General features: G+C 49.3%; 1 protein-coding gene across 1 annotated transcript; it reads left to right on the top strand.

The window, feature by feature from the left end:
- The first annotated feature begins 34 nt into the window (after positions 1 to 34).
- Positions 35 to 10,095, top strand: Kcnd1 (potassium voltage-gated channel subfamily D member 1). Its single transcript, XM_046442508.1, has 6 exons — positions 35 to 2,598; positions 5,799 to 5,961; positions 6,064 to 6,147; positions 6,236 to 6,334; positions 6,578 to 6,828; positions 8,699 to 10,095. The coding sequence occupies exons 1-6, from the start codon at positions 1,478 to 1,480 to the stop codon at positions 8,925 to 8,927; spliced, it is 1,947 nt and encodes a 648-aa protein (XP_046298464.1). The 5' UTR covers positions 35 to 1,477; the 3' UTR covers positions 8,928 to 10,095.
- Positions 10,096 to 11,174: the final 1,079 nt, after the last annotated feature.

Raw genomic sequence — 11,174 nt, 5'->3', positions numbered from 1 at the left:
TTGCTGCTGCTGCAGCGGGGACACAGGTGAGGACGCCCTATGGGGAGTGGGAGGGGGCCGCCAAGCACTGTCCTTGTCCTTCCCTGGTCCAGCCCCCACACCCTAACCCATCTTGGGACAGTCCCCAGGGATCCCACTGGACCTTGTCCTTCCACAGCCTCCTTCCAGGGACCCAACCCCCTCCCCTGCCTGTGCCGCCTTCCCTCCTAGGCCTGGCTGTGGCTGCCTTTCTTCCTCCTCCTCCTCCTCCTTCTCCTGCCGCCGCCGCCGCCGCCGCCGCCGCTGTTGCTGCTGCTGCTGCTGCTGCTGCTGCTGCTGTTGCTGCTGTCTAGCACACACCGCCAGCCCCTGGGGTGTGGTTTCCCCAGACCTGCCCCCATCGGTGGGACCCAGCCTTCTCCAGCCTCTCCTGCCTGTCTCCTGCAAGGTTCAGCAGCCCCCACCTCCCTGGAGACACACCCAACTCCCTTTCAACACCCCCACTGTTCTCTCCAACCCATTTTTGGGGAAATCTTTGTGCCCAACTTCAGTCCGGTTGAATCCCAGCACCTTAGGGTTCCCCAGGCCCCTCTTCTCTTCTCCCAGAACTCTTTAGAGTGTGGACCAGGCTTCCTCTGCCCCTTTAGATATCCCCCTCACCCAGATATCTACAGTCCTCTTACAAAATAATCCAGTCCCATAACTACCTCTTTAGCTACCCCATTCCATTTCCAGCCCCACTAGGGGGCCCTCACTTCTTCTGCTTTCCCTAGAACTCCTGTAATATGTAGACAACACCCCCAGGCTATTCTTGGCAGCTCTAGGCACTCCCAAGACACTTTTCAGCCTCTTTACAACCTCCTGGCTCTACAGCCACCCTTGAGAAGCACCAGCCCCTTTTCAGATCCAATGAGGGTGCTTCAACCCCCTTATCTTTACCCTAGAAGTCTTGAGGGTGTGGATGACCCTCCTCACCTTTCTCAGCCCCTCTAGAACCAGCCCCCAGGCACACTCAGCCTCTTTCAAGCACCTCTGATCCCATTTGCACCCCTCTGGATGCCCCAATTTCCTCTCCAAACTGGCTAATGGGTTCCAGACCTATTTTTCCTTCCCTGAGAACTCTTGAGAGTGTTGAGAGCTCCCCACTTGTTTCTCGGTCCCTCTAGACACCCCCAAACATCTCTCAGGCACATGCTGACCCCACTAGAATCATCTCTCTCTAAAGATCCTGGGGATCCTTCTTGTCCTCTCTGATCTCCTTAAGCCCTTATTAGTCCCTCAGGACACCACAAGGGCCCCTCCTAGACCCTCTAAATGCCCCCTAAGCTCCTGCCCATCTCTCTAGTTCCTCCTCCTCGTTCCTCTTGGCCTCTCTAGACACCCCCAGTTTCCTTGTCCGGGTGGCCCAGGGCCTCTCCAAGCCCCCACCATCCTGGAGACAGCCACATTCTCCTAAACGCCACCCCCCCAAGTCTCCGTGGGCCTGGGGAGCCGCAGGATGGCGGCAGGCGTGGCCACGTGGTTGCCCTTTGCACGGGCGGCCGCTGTGGGCTGGCTGCCCCTTGCCCAGCAGCCCCTGCCCCCAGCGCCAGGGGTGAAGGCATCTCGAGGGGATGAGGTTCTGGTGGTGAACGTCAGCGGCCGGCGCTTCGAGACCTGGAAGAACACACTGGATCGCTACCCAGACACATTGCTGGGCAGTTCTGAGAAGGAGTTCTTCTATGACGCGGACTCTGGCGAGTATTTCTTTGATCGCGATCCGGATATGTTCCGGCACGTGCTGAACTTCTACCGAACTGGCCGGCTACACTGCCCACGCCAGGAATGCATCCAAGCCTTCGATGAAGAGCTGGCCTTCTATGGCCTGGTCCCCGAGCTTGTGGGCGACTGCTGCCTTGAAGAGTACCGGGACCGCAAAAAGGAGAATGCTGAGCGCCTGGCTGAGGACGAGGAGGCTGAGCAGGCCGGGGATGGGCCTGCCCTGCCAGCAGGCAGCTCCCTGCGGCAACGGCTCTGGAGGGCCTTCGAGAACCCACACACTAGCACTGCAGCGCTGGTTTTCTACTATGTGACTGGCTTTTTCATCGCAGTGTCGGTCATCGCCAATGTGGTGGAGACCATCCCGTGCCGCGGCCCTGCACGGCGGCCACCAAGGGAGCAGCCCTGTGGTGACCGATTTCCGACAGCCTTTTTCTGCATGGACACGGCCTGTGTACTCATATTCACGGGAGAATACCTCCTGAGGCTTTTTGCTGCCCCTAGCCGTTGCCGCTTTCTGCGGAGTGTCATGAGCCTCATCGATGTGGTGGCCATTCTGCCCTATTACATTGGGCTTTTTGTGCCCAAGAATGATGATGTCTCTGGTGCATTTGTCACCCTGCGTGTGTTCCGTGTTTTCCGCATTTTCAAGTTCTCCAGGCACTCCCAGGGTTTGCGGATTCTGGGCTATACACTCAAGAGCTGTGCCTCTGAGCTGGGCTTTCTCCTCTTTTCCCTCACCATGGCCATCATCATCTTTGCCACTGTCATGTTCTATGCTGAGAAGGGCACCAGCAAGACCAACTTTACCAGCATCCCTGCGGCCTTCTGGTATACCATTGTCACCATGACCACACTTGGGTGAGTGCAGATCCTGTGTTGGGAGCTGCACAATTACACTCACGTTTTCTATAAAATCAGAAAGGTTAGATGAATGATCTCTTTTTATTTTCTTTGTGGTGTTAGAGATCCAACCCAGGGCCCTCACACATGCTAAGCACATGCTCTACCACTCTCTCTCTTTTTGAGCTTTAGTTTGCCCATCTGTAAAACTGGGGGAGTTGGATTTAATCTTCACATCCAAGCTTTGACCATCCTTGATTTTCCAGGTCAGGAGACTTGGGGGTCAATGATTGTCTTAGCTGTCTTTCTGTTGACATTTTCTCAGAGCCTCAGTTTCTCCCTCTATAAAGTGGGAAACAATGATTCCTTTTATCACCTAGAGAGAATTCAATGGCATCATGGTTGCAAAAGTTATTTGAATGTTTCTGGTGCAGGATAAATAGGTATTGGCTTCCTATCAACCATTTTTTTCTTTTTTTGTAGGGGTGTTGGGGATGGAACCCAGGGCCTCACATACGCTAGGCAAGCACTCTACCACTCAACTACACCCAACCTTTTTTTTTTTTTTTTGGTACCACAGATTGAACTCAGGGGCACTTAACCACTGATCCACATCCCCAGCCCTTTTTATATTTTATTTTGAGACATGGTCTTGCTAAGTTGCTTAGGTCCTCACTAATTTGCTGAGGCTGGCTTTGAACTTGCGATTGATCCTCCTGCCTCAGCTTCCTGAGCCACTGGGATTACCGGCATGTGCCACCATGCCTAGCCACCCCAACCCTTTTAAAAATATTTTCTTTGGGGGCTGGGGATGTGGCTCAAGCAGTAGTGCTCTTGCTTGGCATGTGTGTGGCCCAGGTTCAATCCTCAGCACTACATAGAAACAAAGATGTTGTGTCTGCTGAAAACTAAAAAAATAAATAAAATTAAAAAAAAACTTAAAAAAATATTTTCTTTTGAGACAGAATCTCTAAGTTGTTGGTACTAGGAATTAAACCCAAGGGTAAACTGCTGAACTACTACATCCCTAGTCCTTCTTTAAAAAAATTTTTTTTTGAGCCTGGGTCTTCCTAAGTTGCTTAGGGCCTTGCTAAATTGCAAAGGCTGTCCTGAAACTTCCAATTCTCCTCCCTCAGCCTCCAGAGTTGCTAGAATTACAGAAATGCACCACCACTCCCAGACCTCATTAGGTTCTTTTAGATTTTGCTTTTGTTTTTTTCTCAGTATAGGGATTGAACACAGGTGGTGCTTAACCACTGAGCTATATCCCCAGCCATTTATATTTTTTGAGACAGGGTCTTGCTAAGTTGCTTAGTTGCTTAGGGCCTGCTGAGGCTGGCCTAGAACTAGCCATCCTCCTGCCTCATCTTCCCGAGGGCTGGAATTACAGGATGCACCACCACACCTGGCCCTCATGAGACTTTTTTTTTTCCTCATGAGGTTCTTTTTTTGGGGGGTGGAGGGATACCAGGGATTGAACTCAGGGGCACTCAACCACTGAGCCCCATCCCCAGCCCTATTTTATATTTTATTTAGAAACAGGGTCTCACCAAGTTGCCTAGTGCCTCACTTTTGCTGAGGCTGACTTTGAACTCGTGATCCTCCTGTCTCAGCCTCCTGAGCCACTGGGTCACCGCGTCCAACCCTCATGAGGTTTTTAAAGGCATTGTTTGGGGCAGATGCTGTGATCCTTCTTTAAAAAAATTATATATATATATATATATATATATATATATATATATATATGTGTGTGTGTGTGTGTGTGTGTGTGTGTGTGTGTGTGTGTGTATACACACACACACACATATTGTGGGTGAGTCTTTATTTTTATTTATTTATATGTAGCGCTGAGAATTGAACCCAGTGCCTCCCCCATGCTAGGAAAGCACTCTGACATTGAGCCACAACTCCAACCCCTGTGATCCTTCTTTAAGTTTCCATCAGTGGGATTAGATATATTGTTGGTGTCCTGCATTGGTTGAATGAATGACTGAATGAATTGGCCTTGCTCAGTGTCTTACTAGAGGTACAGAAAAATTGATTTGGGGTTTCTAAGGAGTAGAAATTAATTCTGGTTGGAGGTTTGGGATTGGATCAACAAAAAATATTGAGCCCTGACAGTGATTTGGCACTGGGTATTTTGGTGCCTTTTATCCTATTCAGTCCTCACAACAACCCTGTGAAGGTGGATGGCTGCCCATGTCTCATAGTGAGACACAGTCTGAGATGACACATCACAAGAGACAGAAATGGCCAAGTTGGAGAGACTTTGGAGCACAATCCTGAATACTTAAAATGAGTCAAAACACAGAAATAAGGAAAAGCCTTCCTAGGGCACAGCCTAAGCAAAGGCCTAGAAACTTAAGATGCAGAGGCTGTGTTTCTATAGAAGAGATCTAGTTGGTCCTGTGGTTAGAACAAAAGTGTGCTGTGTGTGATCCTGGGCAACTATGGAAATTCCCTGAGCTTCATTTTCCCCCTCTGTAAAACACGTCAGTAAGGTGGAGTCTGCTGCACCTCCTGGGGAGGGAGTATGGCATGGAGGAAGGCAGGGGCAGTTTCAAGGTTCCTCTCTACTTTTTTGTAGGAGTTCAGTTTCAAGGCTTCCCCTGGAGGGAATCAGAAGGGGTCCTACCTAGAGAACAGAGAGGCAGGCAAAACCAACAGAATATTCCCTCAATGGTGCAGAGCTCCTTAGGTGGCCTGTGGTAGTGGAACTCTGTCCCCAAGGAGCTACATTTATTGCCTGTGACTCCCCTGGTCTCCCCTCTGCTTGGTATTATTAGATTTCCAGCTAACTTGGCTGTCCAGTGCACAGCTCTGATGGGGGCAGCAGATGATAGAGGCTAAGGGCCAGCCCCATGTCTTATTTGACACCCCCTATTGGCCAGAGAGGTTATTATCCACATTTTGCAGAGCAAGAAACTGACAATGGGGGCTGCGGATGTGGCTCAAGAGGTAGCGCGCTCGCCTGCCATGCGTGCGGCCCGGGTTCGATCCTCAGCACCACATACAAACAAAGATGTTGTGTCCACCAAAGATTTAAAATAAATAAATAAATATTTAAAAAAAAAAAAAAAAAAAAAAAAAAAGAAACTGACAATGAGTCTAAGTGCCTGGACAGGGTCACAGTGAGTCAGGGTTGAATGGGATGGAGTTGGGACAGAGAGGTGGGTGAGCACATTTCTTGACTTTGGCCTACCTCCCCCTTCCCCCAGCTATGGAGATATGGTGCCCAGCACCATTGCTGGCAAGATTTTTGGGTCCATCTGCTCACTCAGTGGTGTCTTGGTCATTGCCCTGCCTGTGCCAGTAATTGTGTCCAACTTTAGCCGCATCTACCACCAGAACCAACGTGCTGACAAGCGCCGAGCGCAGCAGGTAACTGCATCTTGCATCTGAGCATCTCTTATTCTTCACACCTTAATCTGGACTACACTTGGACTCACCCACCTGGCCCTTTGTTTCCTTTTCTTTTTGTAGAAGGTGCGCTTGGCAAGGATCCGGTTGGCAAAGAGTGGAACCACCAATGCCTTCCTGCAGTACAAGCAGAACGGGGGACTTGAGGTGGGTAGGGGCCCAGATTGGATTTATGGGTAAGAAATGATGTGCAGAGGGAGGTGCTGACCTTCTCTCTCTGCTCTGCCCACCCCAGGACAGCGGCAGTGGGGAGGGACAGGCGCTGTGTATCAGGAACCGTTCTGCTTTTGAGCAGCAACATCACCATTTGCTACACTGTCTAGAGAAGACAACGGTGAGGCCTAATGAGAAGTGGTATGTAGGAAGGAGGGGGTCCCTCTGCCACCAAGTCAGTCCCCTTCCTGGGATGGGAGGTTTCTACTAATTGTAGAAATCACATGGAACTTCCTGGGAAAGGCTGAGCAAGGGAAGGGAAGAGAATGATTTCCATAAAGGAGAGAACAGCCTGAGCAATAGCCTGGGATTGGGAATATCTCCCATGGGGTGTCCTGTGACTCTGCCTCCTTTCTCCCTACAGTGCCATGAGTTCACAGATGAACTGACATTTAGTGAGGCTCTGGGAGCAGTCTCGTTGAGTGGCCGCACCAGCCGTAGCACCTCTGTGTCCTCCCAACCAGTGGGGCCTGGCAGCCTGCTATCATCTTGTTGCCCACGCAGGGCCAAGCGCCGTGCCATCCGCCTTGCCAACTCCACCGCCTCAGTTAGTCGCGGCAGCATGCAGGAGCTGGATACGCTGGCAGGGCTGCGGAGGAGCCCTGCCCCTCAGAGGTAAGCACCCATCCCCTGGCCACAGCTGGTGAAGTGTAGAGTTTGGGCCAGTGGGTTTGAGATTTCTTTACTCAAGGCCTACCAAATCAGGCTCAAACACAAACTCTTCCATGTGGGGATCTTGGGCTTAATTTTTCTGGAACTCCTCATTCTTCATTACATCTTTCAAATATTTATTGAGCAGCCAGACATGGCAGTGGCACATGCCTGTCCTCCCAGCCACTTGAGAGGCTGAGGAAGGAGGATGGGGAGTTCAAAGCCAGCCTCAGCAATTTTGGGAGGCCCTAAGGAACTTAGTGAGACTCTGTCTTTAAATAAAAGGGGCTAGAGATGTTGCTCAGTAGTTAAGTGCCCCTGGGGTCAATCCCTGGTACTATTAAAAAAAGGACTAAGGATGTAGCTCAGTGGAATCAGCCCCCAGCACCAAAGAAAAAGAAAAAAGGGACTGGGTATATAGCTCAGTGGTAGAGTACTTGCTTAACATGCTCAAATCTCTGGGTTCAATCTCCAGCACTGAAAAAAAAAGTAAAAATAAATCTTTGTCTTGAGCTCAGGGTGTGGCTCAGAGGTAGAGTATTTACTTAAAATACAGGAGTCCTTGGGTTACATCCCAAGCACTGTGAAAAAATTTTGCCCTTTGGGAACTTACATTCTATTGTGAGATATTTATAAAAATACAGATCACATAGTGTGTCAAATATGTAAACATCAAGGGAAAAATAAATCATGGATGCCATCTAGAGAGTGCAGAGCAGCAGTAATGAAGTTTGTTTTTTTTTAAATGTATTATTATTGTTGTTGTTGATATTAGTATTATTACTACAGTAATCAGGATTGAACCCAGGGTCTCACACTTGTCAGACAAGTGCTCTACCACAGCCTCCCCCCACTCGCTGTCTGATGCATTTTTTTTTTCCTTGGTTTCTTTAGGTGATATCAGGGATTGAACTCAGGGGCACTTAACCACTGAGCCACATCCCAAGCCTTTTTTTTTCACTTTTTATTTTGAGACAGGGTCTCACTAGGTTGCATATTGCCTCACTCAATTGCTGAGGCTAGCTTTGAACCAGCAATCCTCTTGTCCCAGAGCCACTGGGTTTAGAGGCTTGCTTCACCACACCTGGCTGATGCAGTTTCAATAATGTGGTCAAGGAAGGCTTTACTAAGATGGCATCTGTGCCAAGGCCTGAAGGAAATGAGGGAATGAGCCATGCAGATATCTACAGGAAGAGCTTTCTAGGCAGACGAACAGCCCATGTGAACGCTGCAAGGAAGCTACTGTAGGTGGAGTGAATAAGAGACAGAATGGGAGGTTGGCAAGTCAGAAAGGAATGAAGACATGGTTATATAGATTCTAGCGTAGACTCCTGCAAGGACTTTGGCATTGTTAGGCATAAGAATAAGAAAAAATACTCATGTGGGCTGGGGGTGTAACTCAATGGTAGAGTGTGTGCTTAGCATGCACAAGGCCCTAGGTTTAATTCCCAGCACCACACATCAAAAAAGTGTGTGTGTGTGTGTATGCACGCACCCGTGCTCCAGCTTGTGTGTGTGCACTCATTATGATCCATGCACTACTCTGAATACTTTGTATCATTTATTCTCAATTCTCATTGAATCTCCACAACCCCTCAAAGTAGGGAATATTGTTATTTCCATGCTACAGATGGGAGTTTCAGTATGGTAAAGGGGCTCAGGACTTGAATCCAGGACTGACTCCAGAGCCCTTCCTCTCCACCACCATAATTAAGGATGCAGGGGAACACTTAGCTCAGAGACAGTCAGTGTTCAATAAATGCCACAATAGATATGGCAATTAATCAAGATGACTTTTTTAAGAGCCTTCCATCTTCCTCATCCCTGTCCACAGCCGCTCAAGCCTCAATGCCAAGCCCCATGACAGCCTTGACCTGAACTGTGACAGCCGGGACTTTGTGGCCGCCATTATCAGTATCCCCACCCCTCCTGCCAATACACCAGATGAGAGCCAACCTTCCTCCCCTGGTGGTGGTGGCGGCAGGGCCAGCAGTACCCTCAGGAACTCCAGCGTGGATACCCCCTGCCTCCTCCCTGAGACTGTCAAGATTTCTTCCCTGTGAAGTATGGGCCTGCTCATTCAGAGGGCCCTATTTTTTCTTGGGGGAGTCCTTTCCAAAGCCATATTTTGGGGAGGCAGAGAGGGACAGGCCTGGGGACCCCTTCTGCCCCCTTCTGAGAACTATGCAATTAGGTTTTATGGAATGGCCCACTTGGTAATGGGAAACTTGCCCTCTCCCAGTCTTCTTGGTGGGAGCACTGGGCTTCCACAGGCCTCCAGCCTCCTTCCTCTAACACACACTGGGACCGGCCCCTCTCCTCTAGCTGGTCTCCTGCATGCTCCTCCCCATGGGTCTTTGGAGGTAGGTAAAGTTCCTGTCTTAATATCTGAGCTCTGGCTTGACAAAGATTTGAGATTTCATCTTCTCTCTGACCAGTCTGTAGAGGTTTGGGGGTTCAGAGACGGAAACCCTCACTCTTGATCTGACCTCTAGGAGAGGTCCTTTCTCTCTACCAGGCCCAACAGTTCCCCAATTCTGAAGCTTGGAATGTAACCATGGACTTTGTGAGCTGTGGCCTCAGCAGTGACCTGTCACCCCCTGGCCCCCGGTTGAGGGGTCAGGCTACCTCTCCCAACATACAGATAGCACAAACATCACTGCAACTTCCCTGGCTGCTGGAAATGGGTCCCCTGCCATCCTGTCCTCTGTTGGGTCCTCAGCAAATTCTAGCAATAGCAGCTGCTGCCATGATGATATGCAAAGCCTCTTACCAGTTTGCTGCAGCATTTACATCTGCCCTGATCAGATGGGCCACCTCTAACTAGTACTCCTCTCTTCTCTGGTTTGCTTCCTTCCTGGGTTGGGCTAAAGTCTGGACTGGCCGAGATAAGAACCCGGCAGCTAGCAAGAGCTGGGCTGCATTTGGTGATCATGGACCAATTCCATGTTCTTGGGGAGGAGTCCAGAAGCATCAGGGGCTGAGACCTGGGTTGTTCTGAACTCTGGGAGGTGTAGGAGGCAGGAGGAAATACCTAACCACCTCCTCCTCCCTCGTAACTCCTTTTCATATATTCTTCTCTCTTTTCCCTCTTGGGTCACCTTCCAGAACTCTGCTCTCAGGCTGAAATCTGGCATCATCTCAGGTTCCCTGTCCCCAGTACTGTCCCCGTGGAGCTGGTGGCTGACAAAGATGTAGTTTCCATCAATAAAACCTGAGAGGAGAAACGAAGACTGAACACTTCCTAACTCTGTGGGTTTGGGGGCTGGGTTGGAATGGGGGGTTGAAACCACTCTGATCTTACTTCCTTGCAAAAGTGGAAGGGCTGGTGTGGGTAAAGGTGTGGGAGGTGAATGGCTGGTGATAAAGTCTGGAAGATGAGGATCTAGAAGAAATGAGAGAGGGTGGTTTGAAGAGTAAATCTACAGCCAGTGGGAACAGGCCAGGGAGTCCTAAGACATTGTCCTTGGCCATCTTCTGCTCCAGCTCCCTCATTCACAGATGGGGAAAACACAATTCATGTCAGCACAAAGTGGACTTAACATCCTGGCAGCAAACAACATTAAATTTAACCCTAATAAAAGCATCTCTCAGCTTGGCAAATTTCCCTTCCTTGTGGGCATTTCCTGCACTCTTTTTTTTTTAATATACTGATGGACCTTTATTTATTTATTTATATGTGGTGCTGAGAGTCCAACCCAGTGCCTCACACATGCTAGGAAAGTGCTCTACCACTAAGCCACAACTCCAGCCCTCCTGCACTCACTCTTCTGGGCTACTGGCTCCACTAGAGTAGTGTGACTGAGCTCCACAGAGCACCAAGAAGACAGACCTTATATTCAGGTCAATGTGTTCCAATCCCTGGATGAGAGAATCACTTACTTTCTCTTGTGCCAGGTTGCTAATCTGTGAAATAGAGATAACAATTCATTTATTCACCAAATATTGATTAAATTCTCATCATGTGCCAGCCCTAGGGTGCAAAGATGGACAAAACAGACATTGTCTCTGATGTATAGAGTTGAACATGTAAGAGAGACAATTAGGCAATTAAAACAGTGTGATAGAACTAAGATGAATGTATTATAGAAGCATGTAGACAGCAAGGGAAAATAATCTGGCCAGCAAACAAGGAAGAAGTTGGAGTCAGCCAGGCAAAAGATGAAAGGCTGGACATGTAGGCTGAGGAACAGCATGTGCAATGACCTGGAGGTTAGAGTGCAAGCTTGGAGGCTTCAGGGAACTGAAAATAGTTGTCTGGCTGGAGAGGGGAAGAAGGAGGGAGAAAAAAAGCCAGATAGATCACTATG

The sequence above is a fragment of the Marmota monax genome, unplaced genomic scaffold, assembly GCF_021218885.2.
Source record: "Marmota monax isolate L192 unplaced genomic scaffold, Marmota_monax_Labrador192_F-V1.1 WCK01_AAM20220418_F8-fsc00170, whole genome shotgun sequence".
In the NCBI taxonomy this organism is placed as follows: domain Eukaryota; kingdom Metazoa; phylum Chordata; class Mammalia; order Rodentia; family Sciuridae; genus Marmota; species Marmota monax.
The sequence above is the reverse complement of the archived record's forward strand: the minus strand, read 5'-3'. Positions and strand labels throughout refer to the sequence as shown.

What these genes read in the sequence shown, in the direction of transcription:
- Kcnd1 (XM_046442508.1), top strand. Translation starts at nt 1,478, where the DNA reads ATGGCGGCAGGCGTGGCCACGTGGTTGCCCTTTGCACGGGCGGCCGCT. An exon ending in GTCACCATGACCACACTTGG is followed by an intron (nt 2,599 to 5,798) that starts GTGAGTGCAGAT and finishes CCCTTCCCCCAG; the next exon opens with CTATGGAGATATGGTGCCCA. An exon ending in ACAAGCGCCGAGCGCAGCAG is followed by an intron (nt 5,962 to 6,063) that starts GTAACTGCATCT and finishes TTCTTTTTGTAG; the next exon opens with AAGGTGCGCTTGGCAAGGAT.